The sequence below is a fragment of the Petaurus breviceps genome, unplaced genomic scaffold (assembly GCF_028583685.1).
Source record: "Petaurus breviceps papuanus isolate PSGF00001 unplaced genomic scaffold, PetGlider_PUasm1.0 207, whole genome shotgun sequence".
Taxonomy (NCBI): Eukaryota; Metazoa; Chordata; class Mammalia; order Diprotodontia; family Petauridae; genus Petaurus; species Petaurus breviceps.
The window spans coordinates 5,765,966-5,786,816 of NW_027185850.1; the positions used below are offsets into that span (position 1 = coordinate 5,765,966).

At 36.8% G+C, this 20,851-nt stretch overlaps 1 protein-coding gene across 2 annotated transcripts in view; it reads right to left on the reverse strand.

Moving 5' to 3' along the window:
- Nucleotides 1-20,851, reverse strand: part of LOC138164868 (leucine-rich repeat-containing protein 7) — a 602,064-nt gene that overhangs the window by 273,676 nt on the left and 307,537 nt on the right. For both annotated transcript variants that reach the window (XM_069092797.1, XM_069092796.1), the window contains one exon: nucleotides 2,608-2,697. In XM_069092797.1, the coding sequence (XP_068948898.1) occupies nucleotides 2,608-2,697 (90 nt within the window). The remainder of the gene's footprint in view (nucleotides 1-2,607; nucleotides 2,698-20,851) is intronic.

Here is a 20,851-nt window from a genome sequence, read left to right on the forward strand (position 1 = left end):
CTTTCTTTCTTTCTTTCTTTCTTTCTTTCTTTCTTTCTTTCTTTCTCCCTTACTCTCTTTCTTTCTCTCTCTCTCTTCCTTCCTTCCTCTCTCTCTCTCTCTTTCTCTCTCTCTCTCTCTTTCTTTCTTCCTTCCTTCCTTCCTTCCTCCCTCTCTTCCTTCCTTCCTTCCTTCCTTCCTTCCTTCCTTCCTTCCTTCCTTCCTTCCTTCCTTCCTTCCTTCCTTCCTTCCTTCCTTCCTTCCTTCCTTCCTTCCCTCCTTCCTTCCTTTCCTTCTTTCTTTCTTCCTTCCTTTAATTTATCTATGTCTATCATCCATCCATCCATCCATGCATCAATCTATCTATCTAGAGTTTCCTAAGTGAGCATGTGACACCCCCCCCCCCCCAAATTTTTGTTATTTTGGTGCCCTCATTTCTATTTGAAGAATCTGACATGCCTCCTGCTTTAGACAATGCCTAAGAGGAAGGCCTTACAGAGAAAGCACTGACCTCCGCTGGCAGAGGAGTTTCCTCACTCAGGACTTCCCCAGAGCAGTGAAATCACAGGTGCAGACCTTAGGCTATTACCTGGTGTTTCAGTGCCAATCCACTTAGGAGACACATGGTACTTTGGTAGTAAAAAGCCACAGATTTCCCTTCGTTGACAGGTTATTCAATATCATTTCAGAAACTCAAGATATTAGAGAAAAGGAGGTTGATAAAAATAGCTGACATTTCTACAGCACCTTCTGGTTTAAAAAGCATTAAAAAAGCAGATCGTTCCCATTTGTTAACCACAGCTAGGAAGCTAGGAGGCTCACTGGATAATGTGCTGGGCCTAGATTCAGAAAGACTTGAGGTCAAATCCAAACTCAGATACTTGAATGTCCATGTGACCCTGGGTGATTCACTTAACCTCTCTGCCTCCGTTTTCTCAGCTATAAAATGGGGATCATAATAGCAGCTACCTCTCAGGGTGGTTGTATAGATCAAATGAGATAATAATTATAAGTCACAGCACATGTAAATGACTTAGTCTAGCACATATTAGGTACCAAATAAATGCTTCTTCTCTTCCCTTCTCCCCCTTCTCTTGTTCCTTACAATAAGTAGAGGAGATACTTAATCCTAGCATCACAAACTAGGACACTGAGGCTCAATGCTTGCATTGACATGTATGGTGACAAAGCAAACAGCAGAGGCCAGATTCCGAGCCAGAGCCCTCGTCACCCCAAATGGAGACTTTGTCTGATCGGTCATTCTGCTTCCCTACACTGAGAATGTGCATGAAGGCTGAGTCACTCATGCAATTAGCTAATTTCCCTGTAAAGTTTCGTCCAACATTACTTTCTTCCCTCTGTGGCCATGGTTGTCAGGGTATTCCAGTTTTATTATTTAATCTAATCAATAAACGGGTACTTGTGAAACTCCTACTATGTTCCAGGCATGATGCTAAGCTTTGTGGGTGCAAATAAATGGCTGCTACCCACAAGAAGCTCACATTCCAACGGGAGTCACAATGACTGATTAACTTTGTATGTACAAAGGAAAGGGAGAGGAGTGAGCACTTATTGCATGCCCACTGTGTGCTAGGCACTGTACTAATTTACAAATTTTCTCTTTTGATCCTCACAACAACTTTGTGACATACATTCAAGATCTATTCGGTTTTAAAGGAAGGGAAGACATTAGCCGCATAGGGGAAGGATTAGGAAATGACTCCTGTAGAAAACTGGACTGGAATTGTCTTGAAGGAATTCAGGGAAGCCAGGAGGTACAGGTAAGGGGACAAGGGGACAAATCAAGGAGGAGAGTCTAGATCTTAGAATATGTGTAAGGGAGTAAAATGTAAGAAGAAGGGAAAGGTGGGAGGGGTCCAGGGTCTGGTGGGCTATATATGCCAAATAGAGCATTTTCTATTTGATTCTAGAGGCAATAGAGAGCCCTCAAAGTTTACTGAGTAGTTTGGGTGATAAGGTTAGACTCCAGCTTTAGAAAAAATAACTTTGGCAGCTGAGTGGAGGATGGACAGTGGAAGAGTTCCTATCCTCAGGGGTATTACAACCTTAGCCTAGTAGTTCAGATACTGGACACTAGAATGAAGTCAGGAAGATCTGAGTTCAAATCCAACCTCAGACACTTGCTAGTTTTGTGATCTTGGGCAATTCATGTAACCTTTGAATGCCTCAGTTTTCTTATGTATAACAGCACCTACCTCCAGGGTTGTTAAGAGGATCAAATGAGATATTGGTAAAAACATTTTGTGAACTTTAAAGTGCTACGTAAATACGAGTTATTTTTATTTGGTGGAATGTACAGCATCAATACAGATAATCATGGTGTACATACATTAAAAACATGGTGTAGATACATGGTTTAGATCAAGAAAAACTTCATGCAGAAGGTGGCATTTGAGCTGAGTCCTGATGGAGGAAGGAGACATTTGGGAAGGTTCCACTGTCCCTAACTCCTAGCCAAGGAAGACAGGTTAGGGCCACTCCCTTTATTGGAAAGGGTTTTCTCATCTTTTATCCTGACTCACACCTTCCAAGAGGGACAGGCTCTTCTGGTGAAGTACTTGCCCAAGGTGAAGTAAAATTAAATCTGTTCAAGTCATGTGTTCTTACCTTCCAAAGTTAGCTGGAAGAAACTCCAGAAAGGCATCATTCAGGTACAGCTGGGTCAGGTTGATGAGCTGTGTGAAGCCATCGGGGAGCCTACAAAGGAGTTAAAGGTTTGGTCATTGCATCAACATCACCATAGAAACAAGACAAACATGTACATCTCTAAGGAGAACAAGAAAGAAATGTGATCAATTTCCCAACTCTCCTTTGGTCACACGAAGGCAGTAGAATTTATTGAGCGTCTTGTTATAGCCTACAATTTTTGTCTGCTATTAAAACAAATGACAAGCATGCTGTCCATACTGCTATCACAGGGGGAGATTTATATGCCTGCCAAATGAAGGCTGCATCATCCCTTTCTTGTGTCCTACTTTGGGAAGAAAATGATGAGTCTATGCTACTTCCCCTGACTGTGAAAGTGGCATTTCTCTTTTAGTTCAGTTCAATTCAATTCACTCAAGCTCAGTTCAGTTCAATTCAATTCACATTTATAAAACATTTATGGCATGGTGGTCATTGTGCTAGGTTCCAAGACAAAAATGAAACTGCACTCGTTTTTAAGGCTCTTACATTCTACTGGGGAAAGGGAGAGGAGGAGACTATATATATATATATATATATATATATATATATATATATATATTGGAAAGCCTATATCTCACTTCTCTTAATAATTAAAACCTAAAATCATGACGTAAGTTGCCAACTCTGAAAATGAAATAAATGGCCAACACCCCTTATTTCTTCAAAGTTATTTTATATATAAAAGAATCTTCTATTTAACAGGTAGCATCAGGATGCTCTTTGGTCTAATTTTGAAAATAATAGTTAAGAATGGTTAGTGTCATACTGAATGTGTAGCATTAAAGACACCAAACATATTTCTTTATTTAAAACAAGGTTAGGAGAAAAATGCTCTGGAGAAAGCAATAAATTACATAAGGTAGATGACTGGAGGCTCTTTAAAAAAAGAATAATTATCCATTAGGCAAAACTATCTTTCCATATTAAATTCCCACAAATTCTACTAATTTCTTTGAACTAATGTTGCCTAAATTGTGAGGCAGACAAAATTAAGACTGGAGATCAGAAACATTAAAAGACCTGGTCAAGTGTCATTGAGTAAATCCTAGTCACTTGGGGAAGATAAAGGCAAAACATTCAGAAGAACTCTGGAGATGGTGTAGTGGAGAGCATATTGAACTGGCATCACTGAGATCTGAGTTCAAATTCCTGACTTTTTCAGTTACCAGCTTGGTCATTTATGTTACCACTTCCCTGAAGTTCAGTTTCCTTATGAAAAAAAAAAGAAGGGAGAGGGGTCTGATAATACCTGTGATGTCTATTGAGCATAGTTTTTTTTTGTGAAGATCACATGAAATATTGTGTGTAAAGAGGTTTAGAAGCTTGAAAATCCTATATTAATATGATTCTGAATTTAAGATTTTGTTTTTGCTAATAAAAGAATAAGGTTTATTTTATGTTATTTTAATCTTTGTCAGTAGAGTCCTTCATTTATTTTTTTGAAGAAGCTATTAGTTCACAATCCACATAGAAAACATTTAGAAGACATTGGTCTCTAATTAGTTTCTGTCACAGTTTTCAGTTTTTTTTCTAAACAGTGTCTTTGTTGAATAATAAATCTTTGGTCCAATTCCTGGGATTTTTGGGTTTATCAAACTAGACTACTCTGATCACTTGCATTTATCTATTGCAACCTCTATCATTTTTAGCTAGTGCTATATTTTCTTCTGTAGGTAATTTATGATTTGTTCAATTTATTTTAAAAATTCCATTATTTCAATACTCTTTCTAGTTCCGTTATTCTTGGCATTACACAATTTTGTAAATATTCATCTATTTCACTTAGACTGTCAGTTTTATTGATATTTTGATTTATTGATACATATTGATAATATATAATATATATTATGTAATGATATAAAATTGAATAAAATAGTTGTTAATCAGTTATTTTATTTCTTTGTTGATTTTAAATTCACCTTTTTATTTTTGACACTGGTAATTTAGTTTTCTTTCTTTTCTAAAATCAAATTAGTTAGTGGTTCATATTTTATTTTTTTCTCAAAAAGCAGTTCCTACTTTCATCAGTTCATTTTTTTGGCTGATTTTCAGTATTTTTATTTAAGTGTTTAATTAGAGGTTTTGAATATATTAATTTTCAATGTATTTAGTTATATCCAATTTGCTATTCTTCACTTTCCTTCTTTTATTAATCTAAGTATTCAGAGACATAAAATTTGCTCTAGGTAATGAGTTAGTTACATCTCCCAATTTTTTACTGTTGTTTAATTCTCACTATATTTAATGAAATGATTGATTATTTCTATAATTTGTTCTTTGACCTACCTATTCTTTAGGATTAAGTTATTTAGTCTACCATTAATTTTGACCATTTCTTCAGGGACCTTTTAACATATAGCTTTTAGTACACTGTGAACTGTAAAAGATATGCTTATTATTTTTGCTTTTTTGCATTTACTTGTAAAATTTTTTTATGCCCCAATATTTGTCAATTTATATGAAGGTAGTGTTAACAACTGAGATACAGTTATATTCCTTTCTTTTCCCATTTAATTAATCTCCAGAAGTCTAATATATCTAACTTTCACAAAATTAAGTTTCTTTCTTTTTTTTTTTGAGGAGGGAAGTTAGATTTATCTAGATCCTAGATCTGAGAAGGACAAATTGAGGTTTCTCATGGTTTTACTGTGAATTTTTCCCCATTTAACTTTTCCTAAAGGAATTAGATGCTATACTATTTGGTGAGCATATGTTTAGTATTGATACTAATTTATTGTCTATGGTACCTTTCTGCAAAATGTAGTTTCCTTGTTTATCTTTTTTTTTCTTTTTAGAGGGCAATTGGGGTTAAGTGACTTGCCTAAAGTCACATGACTAGTAAGTATATCAAGTGTCCGAGGCCAGATTTGAACTCAGGTCCTCTTGACTCCAGGGCCAGTGCTCTATTCATTGTGCTACCCAGCTGCCCCCTTGTTCATCTTTTTGATGAAGTCTATTTTTATTTTTGCTTTATCTGAGATCATGATTGGAACCCTACTTTTCCCCCTTTATCTGAAGCACTATTGATTTTGCTCTAACCCCTTGTTTTAAGTTTGTGCTTCTTTTTGTTTCAAGTGTTTGCTTTAAACAATCTATCATTGGATCTAATTTCTGATTTAGCTGGCTATCATTTCATATGGGTGAGTTCATCCCATTCATGTTCACAGTGATCATTAATTATTTCCCTCTACATTATTCTCTTTGCTTCCCTCCATGTCTTTATTTGTGTTCTATTTTGCCTTTAATATAGTATACATTCATTTGTTGGTATTTCCAATATTATAGATCCAGGTTTCATTGAAAGAATCTTTCCTTTTACATTTTAAGGAAATGAAATAGCAACATTTGATAACATGAACAAAACATTAAAAATCCAATTCAAGTAAGGATATCTGGATAACAGAAACACTTTTTCAAAGCTTCCCTCTCTGTTCCTCCTCCTAATGCTCTCCACGTTATATTGTTGTTTCTTAATTTTAAGTTTGATCATCTAAATCACTAATAATTTAACCAAGCATTCACTCTTTCCATGCAGTGATTTCAATTTAGCATGTTCTGTTGGCTTTCATTTTTCTTCTTGTTCTTGTTTAGTTCTTGCTTTAGCTTTTACTGATTTTGCTTCCAATTCACTAATTCTCTCTCTCTTGCTCCCTCCCCCCCTCTCTCTCCCTCTTCCTCTGTCTCTCCCCCCCTCTCCCTCCCCTCTCTCTCCCCCCCTCTTTCCCTCTCTCTCCCCCCTCTCTTTTGCATAATAATTTTTCTTAAAGAACATAAGTAGTCCGATATCTTTGTATTTTTATCTGGTGTTTCTATAAACATCTTGGCAGATTCAACACTATCAAACATAGAAAATATTGATTTCTTAAATGCTTTATGTACCTAAGATATTTTCCTCTTGACCTTTATATATTTAAAAAATATTTTGTATTTGATCTTTGCCTTCTAACTGTTCTTTTATGTCTGAAGCGTTACATCTGTTGGAAAACCATTGTCATGGGTGGATCTGTTTTTTGCTTCATTTTTACACTTACGCATTGCTCCAGGGGCCCTCCCCCACTTTATAAAGAAGAAGATGCCAAGAGAAAAGGAGTGAGCTCAGTCCCAGTCCTCTAAATTTGGTATAATCTGCCTTTGTTCCCCAGTCCTTCTCTTTCTTCATTCAGAGCCCCCAAATAGGTTCTTATCTTTTTTTCTTATGTATTTTATATTTCTCTTGACTCTAGTGCTGGCACTTCAAAGTTTCTACCAAAGTTTCTCTCTCTGTCTCTCTGTGTGTGTGTCTCTCTCTGTCACTCCCCCTTCTTCTTTTCTCTCTCCCTCTCTCTCTATACATGTGCATATATGTGTGCATACATATACACACACATTCACTAATTTAATAAACATTTATTAAGTTTCTGCCATGTGCTAGGTATTGAGTATACGAAGACAAAAAAGTAAAACGGTCCCAGATTTACAGCATTCTATTGGAGGAGAACAGTATGCACATAGAAATGGATGTCTAGAGTGATTCATATGTGTTATCTCATTTGATCAGGTAATGAAGCATAGTAGAAAGATCATTAAATTTGGAGTCAGAGAACCTTGGTTCAAATCCTTGCTCAGTTACTTATTGTTCAGAGGGACTGGCCTTAGTTTCCTTATATGTAAAAATTAAAGGACTAGACTAGATGCCCTTTGAACTTCCTTCTAACTCTAAACCTATGATCCTACAAATGTCCTAGATAGACTCCCTCTCCCTTCCCCCCATGCTACATTTTCTATTTACATAGTTCTGTGTCTCCATCTTCTGTCCACTCCACAATGAGGTATTCTTCAAGATACATAAATGTATTAAAAATATGATGGATTGTCTTGTAAACAAACAATACCTGGCACTTTCTTATGCTTGTATATGTGGAGGATGTATGCCTGGGTACTTCTTAACTTGGATATCCTACCACAAACCTATTTAAACATCCTATAGTCTTAAAATGTCATTTCTAAGCCACAGCAGGATCAGAAAGCAAAGTACATTTGTTGAATCTATTCTCCTGCTAGGTTGCAGAAAGATAATAAAATTAATCAATGCCATTTCTATTCTAATCATCAGTTTCTCCTTAGTTTTTTTCAATACTTTTCCCCTAAGAATCTTTGAGTAAGTGTAATCTTTAATAGCTTAAAACTTTCAAAATACCCCATTTATTCCAGCATGCACATTTGTATATACCTTTACTCACAGTATAAACTTATTGTTCCAATTAAGTAAAAAATGGCCAGTAACAGAAAATTAGACATTGAAATTGGGGGACAACTTCAAAATCTCCACTGTTTTACTTTACCAACTGGGGCAGACGATGTCACAACACATTTTGTTTTTTAATATTTTGTTCATACAGTTGGAGCTTCTGACATTGCTCTCTTTTTGCCCTAATATCCACCTGGATCTTTCTCTTAGGAAATGATTGTGATGGTCATGCCAATATCTTTTAAAACTATTTTTTCTTTGAGTTATGGAAAGCAATTCCTTGTTTAGGAACAACTCCTACTTTCTGAGTCCATGCACACAAGTATGGTGATGCCAGGGATTGTCTGCTAAGAAAATATATTGTGTTTTCATCTACAGGTTGATGACTTTTTCCATAAGTTCATACTATTCTATGGCACATCTAGACCCATCCATTAGCAATTTTGGTTCAAAAGAAATTTGGCTATAGCAGGAAACATAAATCAGGACGTTAGCAAGAATGAATGGACTAGCAGTTCAATTTGTCTACTGTGTGTGGCTTTGTTTGTCTCGTGCTGTTTTGAAAAGTCAATTGGATTTGCCAAGTTCACTTTTTTCACCTTCCACCCTCATGCTAACAGCATATTGCTCTAAAGAGTGCCCAAAGTCAATTTATTACCTACATTATTTTAAAATAATAACTAAATGAATAACATTTCTCAGTATAATTTCTATCTCTGTGCAACACAATGGTTTTAGTCCATTTCTTTTAAATTGTGAGTCCGACTAACTTGTGTTTGTTTTGTAGCTGATGAATCCAGAGTACAGAGGTGGAAATTCACTTGCCAAGAAATGTCAATGAGAAAGCTAATTATTTCTTGAGCTATGGGGATTTGTCCACATCGTGTCTTTTTGAAACAGACAGGTTTCTATTTGAATGAGCACATCTAGGCAGATTTTGACTTTCAGTATGGGGAGAATATAATGGTTCCCAAATTTTTTGGTCTCAACAATCCTTTGCACCCTTAAAAAGTTTCAAAGAACTTTTGTCTTTGTGGGTTATTTTTACTGATGTAATTTTAAACAAATGCCAAATTAAAAAATATTTATTATTTCACTAAAATAATAATAATAATACTAATCGAACTAACACATTTTCATGTAAAATAATTATTTTCCAAAACAAAAAATTAAGTAAGAGAAGTGGCATTTTAAAACATATTTTTTTTTGCAAATCTTTTTTTTTAAATGTCTGGATTAATAGGAGACAGATGGATTTGAATATTTGCTTTTGCCTTCAATCTGTTAAGATACATTGTTTTGGTTGAAGTATACGGGAAAAAAATCTGGCCTCACACAAATAGATATGTAGTTCTAAAAAGAAGTAGTACTTTAAAGGGCAAATAAAATCTTAGCAGTATTATAAAAAAGAGTTTTGATCTTGCAGACCCCCTAAGAGGGTATCAGGGACCCCTAGGGTCTTTCAACCACATTTTGAGAACTATTATGATTGAGCCATTGTGAACTTAATTATAATAATCCTTTATAAACTAATACTTTGACTAGCTCTTAAACACTATGATTCTATTTCTCCTTGTAATTAATTTAGCTTTTCTTATAACTGGGTGCATATGTATTAAACATTGAAGTCAATTCATCATTCCAGCAAAATGTTTTTTCTCCATTTCTCTTTAAAATAAGTCTATCTGTTTTCTGTTTCCCTGTCTGAAATCATAACTGCTGATACTGCTTGTTGGCGTTTTTGTTGTCTAGCTAAGGCATGATAGATTTTGCTACAACTCCTAATTTTAATTCTTTGTGAGTCTTCATATTTCAAATCTGCTTCTTGTAACGAACATATTTTTGGATTTTACTTTCTAATTCTACTAACATCTTTTGCTTTTGGATGAATTAATTTCATTCACATTTACAGTCAGGGCAGTGATTTATTTATTTCACTCCGTTCTCTCTTCCCTTTTACTTTTCTTCTTTATGCTCTTCTCTCCCAGTTTATTTCAAGCTGGTACCTTTCTCTTGTTCCCTTTCACTTTCTCTTCACTATTCTCTCTCCAAGCTTAACATTTTGCCGATCAGGAAGAGACTATTATCTTCCTGAATCCATGCTCCTTTTTGTATTCCCCTTTCTCTTCTTCCTCTTTCTACATGCATTCCAGTTGAATTGAATTTGTTTCTACACCGAACTTTCTGTCTCTGTATGTTATGTCCTCTTTTGACCAGTTTGGATGAAAGTGGAGTCCAAGTAATTTCCTCCATGCCTTCTATGCTTGTATATATTTCTACCTAAAAGCCAGATTATATATCTTAAATTCTCCAGTATTCCCTTTCATTTTCCCTTAATGTATTAATCCATCTCTTTTTATTTTTTCTTATAACATTTAAAATATAACAAAACTATTTACAGATCTATTTCCATTTATTATTTTTAAGTCACACTGTGAAACCATGATTCAGTAAGAACTATTTCATAAATCCTCTTCTCTCCATTAGAATGCAAACTATTTATCTTTATAAAGTCTTTTCTGATTGCTCACTTGTCATTATCTTTTCATTTTTTCTTGACTTCTGTATTTATATTTCAAAGTTCCTTTTCAGCTCTTTTTTCCCACCTTTTAATTAGGAATATTTGAAAATCCTTTATTTCAATGAAGGTCGATTTTTCCTCATGTAGAACAATATTTGATTTTGCTGGGTAAGTTATTCTTGGTTGTAGATCTTTGTCTTTTGCCTTTTGGAATATCTTCTTCCATGTTCTCTGCTACTTTAAAGTTCTTGCTGCTAAATTTTGTGTGATCCTGATTGTACTTCTTGGACATTTGAATTATTTCTTTTTTTGTTTTTGTAGGATTTTTTCTTTTGTCTGGAAGCTCTGGATGTTGGCAATGGCATTCTCTTGCATCTTCTTTTTGGGGTTTATTTTAGAAGGTGATGGTAGATGGTAAATATTTTCATATTACTTATTTTAATATGGCATGGATGTTCTTAATGATTTCTTTTTTAAAAAACACATTTCTTGAAATATGATATCTAGTCTCTCTTTTTTATTTGGTTATGTATTGCAGGTAATCCTAGGTTTAAATTATCCTTTCTTCATCTGTTTTGCAGGTCCATTGCTTTTGATATGCAATTATTATGCATTTTTTAAAATTCTTTTGACTTCATTTTAAGAATTCTTGTTGTCATCTAGAGTCATTCAATTTCATTTGGTCCATTCTAATTTTTTGGGTAATTTTTGCTAGGGTAAGGTATTATCTTCTGTTAAATCATTAATGATTTTCCCAATTGTTTTATCTATAGCTCTCATTTATTCTATATCTTAAAATTCTTGCATCATTTCTTCAAATAATCATACTTGTTTTGTGAGCAATCTTTTTTTAAAAAAAAGGTTTTCATCATACAAGTGTTTTTGAGTTATTCTCCTCTTCTGAGTTTGTGCCTTAGGTATCACTGGTCTCACAAAAAATCTGTCTGTCTGTAGGTCTGTCTCTCTCTGTGTCTCTGTCTCTCTCTGTCTCTCTCTGTCTCTGTCTCTCCTATTCTATGTATCTACCATATACATATCTGTTTGTCTATTTGTTTACCTATCTCTATTTTTAATTTCCGCCTTTTTTGTTGCTGTTGCTGAGGCCTTAGGAATTGAATTCTACATCTCTCTTGGAATCAAATCAAGTTGAAATCTTTCCTTTAACCCAGTGGGCTTTCTTAAGGACTTTTCCTTTACCATGGACACCAAAATTCTCTTATTCTGTAACTAGTCCTTTCCTTGGAATGAGAAGAAGGGAGAGGCCTTTTCTCTAATACTCCTTGAAATCTGAGGATATCCTTTTCTTGAGGGAGAGATTGAGCTGAGTCCTTTTCCTTGAGAGGAGGAGAGAGGGTAGAATCTTTCCCCTTCATATTTCTTTTTAAATCATCTGTCAGCGTGAGTGAAGGCTTTTTCCTTAAAGCTGAGATTTCCCCCCTTAGTGTGTAGGTATTTTTTTAACCTTAGCACTTTGTTGTTGTTCAGTCATGTCTGACTCTTCATGACCCCGCGGACTACAGCGTGCCAGACTTTTCTAACCTCAACTATCTCTCAAAGTCTGTCCAAGTTCAGCTTTGTTGCTTCCATGGCACCATCTGTCTGTCTCATCCTTTGTTGTCCCCTTTTCCTTTTGCCTTCACTCTTTCCCAACATCAGGGTCTTTTCCAATGAGTCCCATATTCTCAACATGTGACCAATTTAAGCTTCAAGTTCAGTATTTGACCTTCCAGTGAATAGCTTGAATGAATTCCTTGACCTTAGTAGCATTGAAGTCTGTCAATTTCACTTTAGTCTTTTGGGGAGTTTCTTTCTTGCTGAAGCAGTTGGGGCTTTTACATCCTCTAGATATCAAGGCTTACAATCTTGCTATCTCCCTCATTTCCTCACTCTCACTCACTCTACATATCTCCTTAGTTACCAAATACTGTCTTGCCTATCTCATGTATGCCATCTTCTTTCCACTTACGCGGCTATTACCCTTTGTTGAGGTATCATCACCTTGCCCTCCCCCACTGCCCCGATCATTTTAATAACCTCCTGGAAGATCTAGCTATGTTCTCTCTCCCTAATTCAATCTATTTTTTACATAGCTGCAGAGCTACCAGATTTTCTGAAGTACAGGCTGACTGTGTCACCACCCCCTTCATACACACTCAGTAAACTCCAGTGACTCCCCACAACCTCTAAAATAAAATTCAGACTCTTCTCTTTGGTAATTAAAGCCTTTCACAACCTGGTTCCAACCTATCTTTCCAGGCTTATTATATAACACTCCCATAATGCTCTGCGTTCTATCTGTAATGGCCTTCTTGCCACACTTCACCCATGACTTTCGACCTTCTCTTTCTACCCCTCTGAGCTGGCTCTCCCTCATGCTTGGAAGCTCTTCCTCTTTCCCTCCATCTCTTAGAATTATGAGCTTTCTTTTTAAGGTTCAGATCAAAGATTATGTTTTCCATGAGGCCTTTGCTGACCTACCAGCTATCAAGGCCTATCTTTGGAAATTATCTTTGCATTAATATTTCTTACATACTTATATTTATACACATTGATTTCCCCAAATGAATGTATGTGTCTTGAAAACAGGATCATTTCATGTGTATCCCTAGCCTCTAGCTCAATGCCTGGGCACATATTAGGTCCTTAACAAATGCTTATTTGTTGACTGATTCATCTTTCTCAAAGAAGTATTTTAAAGCTATGCTTAAATTCTCCATATCTATTGAGTCACTATGAGTAATCTCCATAGCACTTTGTAATCCTATATAAACTTACTTTAATGGTGGAATGTTAATTAAATGATTATTAATCATCATAATAGACAAATATTAGCAGCAATAATAAAAATAATCACAAGTGTTCGTTTAACACATACTTTATACTATCAGAGTACTCAATATTAAGAGTATAAAGGGACATGAAATGAGGTCACTGCCTTAAGGTATATATGGTCTACTTGGAGTGATGAAACATATATTTAAAGGTTGACTTTGAAGTAACCATAGGACTTAGAAATTAGGGTCAACAGATGCCTTAGGTGTGTGTGTATAGATTTCAGGGGTGGGGTCTATGAACTTGAATGGGAAAAATTACATTTTCATTTCACTAAAGTCTAACTGAAAAGTAGTATTTTCTTAACTTATGAATGTAGGAAACAAGTATTGTTTTGAGAACTGACCCATAGGATGGAGTCTGATACACAGAAAAGAGTTCAGGAATCCCTGGTTTGTATAAAGGCTGCTTGGTGGTGATTGTAGTCATGAAGATAACTGTCTTCAAAGAGGTGACATTAGTAATGTGTGTGACATTTTGAGATATCATGAAGTGATGAGTTTGACTGAAGGGTGATATTCTGGTAGAATGGCAGTAGAAAGAAGAATGGAGTAGTGGTTAGGGAGCAGATAATGGAAATTCTACTCTGACAATGTAATGGATTCCTGGTTTTATTGGCCTAACCAGTCCTCCACATCTTCTCATCCTATTTAATTCTCATCCATGTCTTTCCAAAAATCTCATCTATATCTTTCTACAAATCCATCATGGGAGATGGACCTAATGCAATGAAATCTTTCCTGTTTTATTTAACATCTTAAGGGTAAAATGTAGCATTAGGCATGCTTATTTGCTGTCTCTTATGACTAGCTCATCCACTTTTCATTCAATTTTCTTTCACTGGATGTCTTTTATGCCATGCTGGTAATATTACAGACCGCATGTGTGTAATGGGAATGTAAATTTTTAAGATCTTCCCTGCCCCTAGGCTAAAGTGCACCTGGAGCCTGGGGTGGGAGGCTGGTTTTTCAGTAGATACTTTTTGATTGGCCAGTGGGTCAATAAGGTTGTTACATTCTCTGAGCCAGGAGAAGGCTATATAAGCCCTGATGTGAGGCTTTGTTTTGGGGCTCACTTTGAGAAATGTTCTGTGATTTGATCTGGATTCTGGGAAGCCATTGTTGAGAGCCCCCCCTCGGCTTTGAAAAACCCAGATGTTGAAACCCAGATGTTGATTTGGTATGGATGTAATGGTTGGACAGTTTGGAAACTGTCTACTTGATCTGTTTCTCTGTCTTGATATTTCTGTCTGTATATTCTGAAGTTTGGAGTGCTGACCTTTTCCCCCTGAACTAGGTAAACGATAGATATGTTTGACTGATTAAAGTAAGCTTGTTAACCCATTTTGAGTTACTTTCCTTTAACAAAGCAGATCCAAGAACCTGTGTTGGCAGACACCCTGGGGACGCTGGGGTGCTTGCTGCCACAATGTGCTCACCATGATTTGTTCCATTATACTTTGGTTACTTGTACTATGATTTTTTTTCTGAAATACTGGTGATTCTAAGTCATTGAACATTACAGGAAGATGGGTTTTGGTAGTTTGCCATAACTGAAAGCCTCTTATCCTTTAGATTCAATTCTGGACCTGCCTTATTGTCCATATGCATCAAGTTTTTTCCACTCCCTTGCCCCCATCTGAACAAATACCCATGGTCTGCTTTGATGGTTACCTAGCTCATTCATTTACATAGTAACCATTAACATTTTTTCTATATTTTTTAGCTTTTATTTAGTACTTTATTTTTTCCCAGTTACATCTAAAAATTTTTTACATTTATTTTTAAAACCTTGAGTTCCAAACTCTCTCCCTTCTTCCCTCCCCACCCACCCAACCCCCCTCATTGAGAAGGCAAGCAATGCAGTATAAGTTATACAAGTGTAGTCATGCAAAATATATGTATAATAGTCATGTTGTGAAAGAAAACTAACCAAAAAACCTCAATAAAAATGAAGAAAGTAAAAAAAAAGAAGTATGCTTCAATCTGTATGCAGATACCATCAGTTCTTTCTCTGGGGACAACCAGCATTTTTTATCACATGTCTCTCAGAATTTTCCTGGACCATTGTATTGCCGAGAATAACTAAATCATTCTCAGATGATCATCTCTCAACACTGCTGTTACTTTGTGCACAGTACATTTCACTTTGCATCAGTCCATGCCATGGTAACCATTTTTCATCCACCTTACTGTTCCATTGTGAATGGTCATAGGAATCTCTCTCAGACTCTTGTGGATGTAATTGAAGTGGCTTTTAGTGTTTTGGGACTTGATAGAGTTGTTATGTTATGCCATATAAGCAGGAGCATATGGAGAACTCTGATATTCATAGGGAAGTCTTTTACTTCAATTTGAGCAAGATACTTTTAATGACACTAGTGAATCAAATGAAGGAAAGAATGAACACAAGAATTTTTGGGGAGAATTCATGATGTTCCAGGAACTGTGTTGACATAGCAAACACCTTAATAAAGCCTCTATCACTCTGTTTTCCATTTTACTTGAGAGTTTCAATAAAACAATAAACCACATGCCCAGGGTCTTAAATTCTCTGCATCTTTCATTTAGTCACTTGTATGGCTACAAAGACACTGTTCACTGGAAAAAATTGGTGCAAACCAGTTCATATTTTTCTCAGGTTTTCGTCAAGGATGCCCTCAATACATACATCTAACATCCCCATAAATAGTTTATGAAGCTGGGGAAGTAGAGTGTATGAGTGGGTAGAGCGACCCACTGTTTCTCAAGATATATCCAGTTGGATTTGAATAAAACATTAATTCAGTGCTGTGTCCATAGTCTTCCACCTCTCTTCCTAAAGGAAGATTTCAAAACATGTAGGCATGAATGAGTCTTTTAAGCAATCTTGAAGGTTTTTGACTCCTTCAAAGAGGCAGCTAGGCTGTAGAGCACTGGACCTAGCCCTGAATAAGTGTTTATTGGATTATGTTGGATAGAGCACTGGGAGTCAGGAAGACCTAAGCTCACTGCACTTGGAAACTGCTTCTTTGCCTGGGTTCAGCCCCACTGAACAAGATGCCCTTCCCAGGGTAAGCTCATCACTTCTACTTTCATTATTGAGTTGCTAATTCAAGCCTTTACTGACACCACCTTCCTCAGTCTCCTCTCCCCTCTGATGGAGGATTAGATGGAAGAATACCAGACTCTTCCCAATGCCTTCCTTTATAGAGGGCAGGAACTGGATTTTTGGGCTTACTCTACTCTGCATCTGCTGCTCTGCCTGTCTTCAACTCCATGGAACAAAATCCCACTGAGCCAGGTACCCCTTAGATCTACATCCCCCAGGGGAGGGCATCTAACATGGCAACAGGCTTCAAAATTATGCTATGTAAATATTATTTATCAGAGAAGAAAAAAAAACTTGGGGCAGGAGATAGAGAGTGATAGTTTCCCCCTAGTATTTGAGAGGCTGTCATTTGGAAGAAGGAGAGGACTACATTTGCTCTGTTTGGATGCAGAAGGCAGAAGTAGAAAAAACAACTGAGAGGGAGGGGGAAACAAAAAGAGATAGAGAGAGGGAGGGAGAGAGTGAGAGAGACAGCCAGCCAGCCAGCCAGTCAGAGAGACAGACACATTTTTAGACTTGAAGCCAGGAAAAGTTTTCTAACAATTACAACTGTCCCATACTAGAATGGACTGCTTTAGGAGGTTATGGGCTTTTCCTTATGCAAAGTCTGGATGATCACTTTTTGGGATACTGTGAAAGGATTCTTGTTTGGGACATCCATGGAAGTCCCTTCCAATTGTCATAGCTTGCAATGGCTTGCAATTCTCTTCATATATGGTGAGGATGGACGGTTGGCAAGTCTGTCACTGGAATACTTAGAGCTGGCCCAGCTTAGGAGAACCTGTCAGAGCCTGTGATGGGCACAGGACAAATCTTCTAATATGCAGGGGGGGGGTCTACACACTAGGGTTGGAAGCAGAATATAACTTTTGTTGAACCATATTAATATATGTTGTGGATGTTTATTTAGAATATTAATATTTAAATTAATAATAATGAGAGATAGTATGGTGCAGTAGATGGCTGGCTGGCTTTGGAGTAAGGAAAAGCTGGGTCTTTTATGTGACACATCCTGACTGTCTGAAAGTCCCTTAACTTCTAGTGCCTAAAGAAATATCTAGGACTAGCATTTTCTTTCTTTCTTTTCTTGTTTTTTTTTTTTTTTGGAGGGGCAAGTAGGATTAAGTGACTTGCCCAAGGTCACATGGCTAGTAAGTGTGAAGTGTCTGAGGTTGGATTTGAACTCAGGTCCTCCTGACTCCAGGGCCAGTGCTCTATTCACTGTGCCACCTAGCTGCCCCAGGACTATCATTTTCAGACTAGTTGGAGATCTTCCTTGGTGGAGGGCATTGATTTAAAGGGAGTTCCTCACCAAGATAAAAATTATAAGTCTAAGCCTTCCTCCCGCCTCAATGAATAATCTGAAAGTCTATTAATTTTTCTGCTATGAATAGTAAATAACCATCCTAAATGCCACCTATTTAGTTGCTAAAACTTACATGAAGAATGGTAGACTCATCAGTTCAAGCACACCATTGATAAAGAGTTTTCCTGAGTTAGAATCTTTCCCTCCATTGAGGTGACTGGTTCACTGCATTAACCCAGTCATTGGGCACCATTTCCTTACTATTTGCTAACTCACATCTTTACCCCATTTAACCAAATCCAGGGCTGTTTCCAAAAAAGACAAATGCAATTAAAGGAAGATTTTATGAAATGGAAGAGTTTGGTTTATTATACAAAATTTCTTTGTGCAGATTAAAATAACATCCATGCCTTCCAGCAGAATGAGAACACCTGGAAGGTAGTAACTGTTCCATTTTTATTTTTTTCAGCCCCTAGAAGGGTGCCTGTCCCCAGTGGGAGCTCTCTGGGGGCTCACTAAATTGGATGGCAGGTTGGACTATAAAAAGAGAAGATGAATTGGGACAAACATTTGCTGGGTTTCCATGGCCATGTGGACTGTGGAAGACAAAAGTCTCAAGATGCTCCTTAGAAGGCATGTTGAACACACACACACATATATCTGCTCTAAGGCTTTTTCTTAATACAAAATCATATATATATACACATATGTCAATGCATATACACAACAAGCATCAAATATGTCTGCATTGTATGACAATAACAGCCAGCACTTTCATTGTACATGAAGGTTGATGAAGTCCTTTGTAAATATCTCATTTTATCTCATGACAATCCTGGGAAGTAGCTGCTAACATTATCTTCATTTTATAGATGAGGAAGCAGAGACAAGTGCAGGTTAGGTGACTTACCAAGAGTCACACAAGCTAAGAAATGTCTGAGGCCAGATTTTGGGTAAGTGCTATTGTTATCCCCTATTTGCTGTTGAGGAAATTGAAGCAGACAGGTTTAGTGACTTGCCCAGGGTCACTTGGCTAGTGTCTGATATCGGATTTGAACTCACAACTTCCTGACTCTAGACTCAGCATTTGGTGTACTGTACTACCTAGCTTTTTATTTACCTTATTATACATGCATAATAAATATGGATACATATAAATATGTGTCCATCTATAGAGTCACACATATATTTTTAGTATATAATTTTAAGTAATATATTTATTATTAATCAAATGCTTTTTATTTCATTGTTTCTAGAACCCTAAATTTCATGTTTCCAGTGCCAAGATTTTCAAACTCCTGTTGACTTAGAAGGGCCAGTCTGCTACACAGGATAGATCATTTATTTCTTCATCATGGTGGATTCTTGATGTGGGAGCTCCCTTCATAGTCCGTGACTTGAGACAAAGAGAGGGTGTAGATATTTGTGTGATCACAGAAAGGTTAAGGAGGTGGCCCAAGGAAACATAGCCAGGATGTTAGTGGTGGCTCTAGAGTCTAGCTCATCCTGCCTCCCAGGTTAGCCCTCTATGACCTATCTCAAAGAGATCCTCTTTGAAGTAGGAAGCCCAAGTCACTCTAGAAGAAAAACAAACTTCTCTAACTTTATGCTTGGTAATGGTTTTTCTTCCCTATATTCAAGTTAACTAATATTCATTCATCATAGTTTTTAAAAAAGAACCTCCAACCTTTGTGTCTTAAAAAGAAATACATTTGACACTTAGAAAAGAATTGTTGCTCACGAAAAAGAAAAAAAATGCGTTAAAATTTTTACATAATGTACCAGGCATTGCATAACAAACTTGACTAGGCATGGGAGCTTTAAATAACCCAATAATTATATTACTTAAAGACGTACCAGGTGGCTTTTTATATTTGACTGACTTAAAATAAGGTTTCAAGTATGCCAGTTGACAGGTTTTATATAGCTGTCAAATATCGCTTTCTCTCCAAAGGTAGAGTTATGCTATCTTTAATTCAATGCATTTAAAATTCTAAATAGATCTTAGATCCTGACCTGAACCTCAGAGACCATTTAGTACAATCTTTTTATTTTCTAGATGAGAAAAAAAGAGACCCAGAGAAATTAAGTTACTTACTCATGGTCCCACAGTTGGTAAATATCTGAGACTGGATTTGAACTCAGTTTTTGTGGCTCCAAGTCAGTGCTCCTTCTAACTGTCAACATGGTCCAAATAAAGAGTAGCAACCAAAGAAAATGTCATTCAGTGTGCAGTGGGGCTTCCCAGAGGTTATTCCTCTAATAATGACTGGTATTGCTATTGTGATTTAAGGCTGACAAAAGACCATAAGTATGTTATTTCATTTGGTCTTTATGACAAACTTAAGAGTGAAGTTCTAGTTATCACCATTCTCATTTTACAGATGAGGAAAAGTGAGGCTTCCTACTGGTTAAGTAGCATGCTCAGAGTCACCCCACTAACTTGTTAGGGCTGCATAAATATCTGAGGTTCTTATGACTTTGCTGAGGAAAAGCCAGATCACTAATAATGACAATGCCAGGCTATCTCTTAATACCAGCTTGGAGGCTATTTAAAAATCTCACAACTGAAACCACTGGTGCTGATGGCTGGGAGAGATGAAGGAAGATTGGCCATTTTCACTGCTTTTACAAAGTTTTACCTTTTGAATTCACACTTTTGTGAATCTGGCAGTCGGATCTCATTTGATCCTAAATACATTTAGGGGGAGATAGCTGAATGGCTGTCATATGGGAGAGGGAGCGGATTTGCTGTGCCATGACAGAGGACAGAACCAGAGGCAATGGATGAAAGTTACACAGTCCCGTTGAACCTTGATTGTGGCTGGGGTGGGGGTGAGGGACTCCTCATGATGGGATCTGTCCAATATGGAACAGGTTCCTCTGAGAGGTGGCGGCTCTGCCCTCCCTGCAGGTCTTCAGTCAGAAGTGGGATGTTGTAAAGGGGGTTCCTTTTCAGACACTGACTGGACTAGATGGCAATGAGATACCTCTAACTGGAAATCCTCATAGAATGGAAGCTCTCAAGGGCAGGGCCCATTTAATTTCTTTTGCTTTTGTATACCCAGAACCTACTACAGTACCTTGTTCATAGCATGAACTTAATAAATGTTTGTTGAATATACAAGTTAATTCTATGATGTAACTTATTCCCCCTGCATCCTCCTCCTCCCCCTCCCCTTCCTCC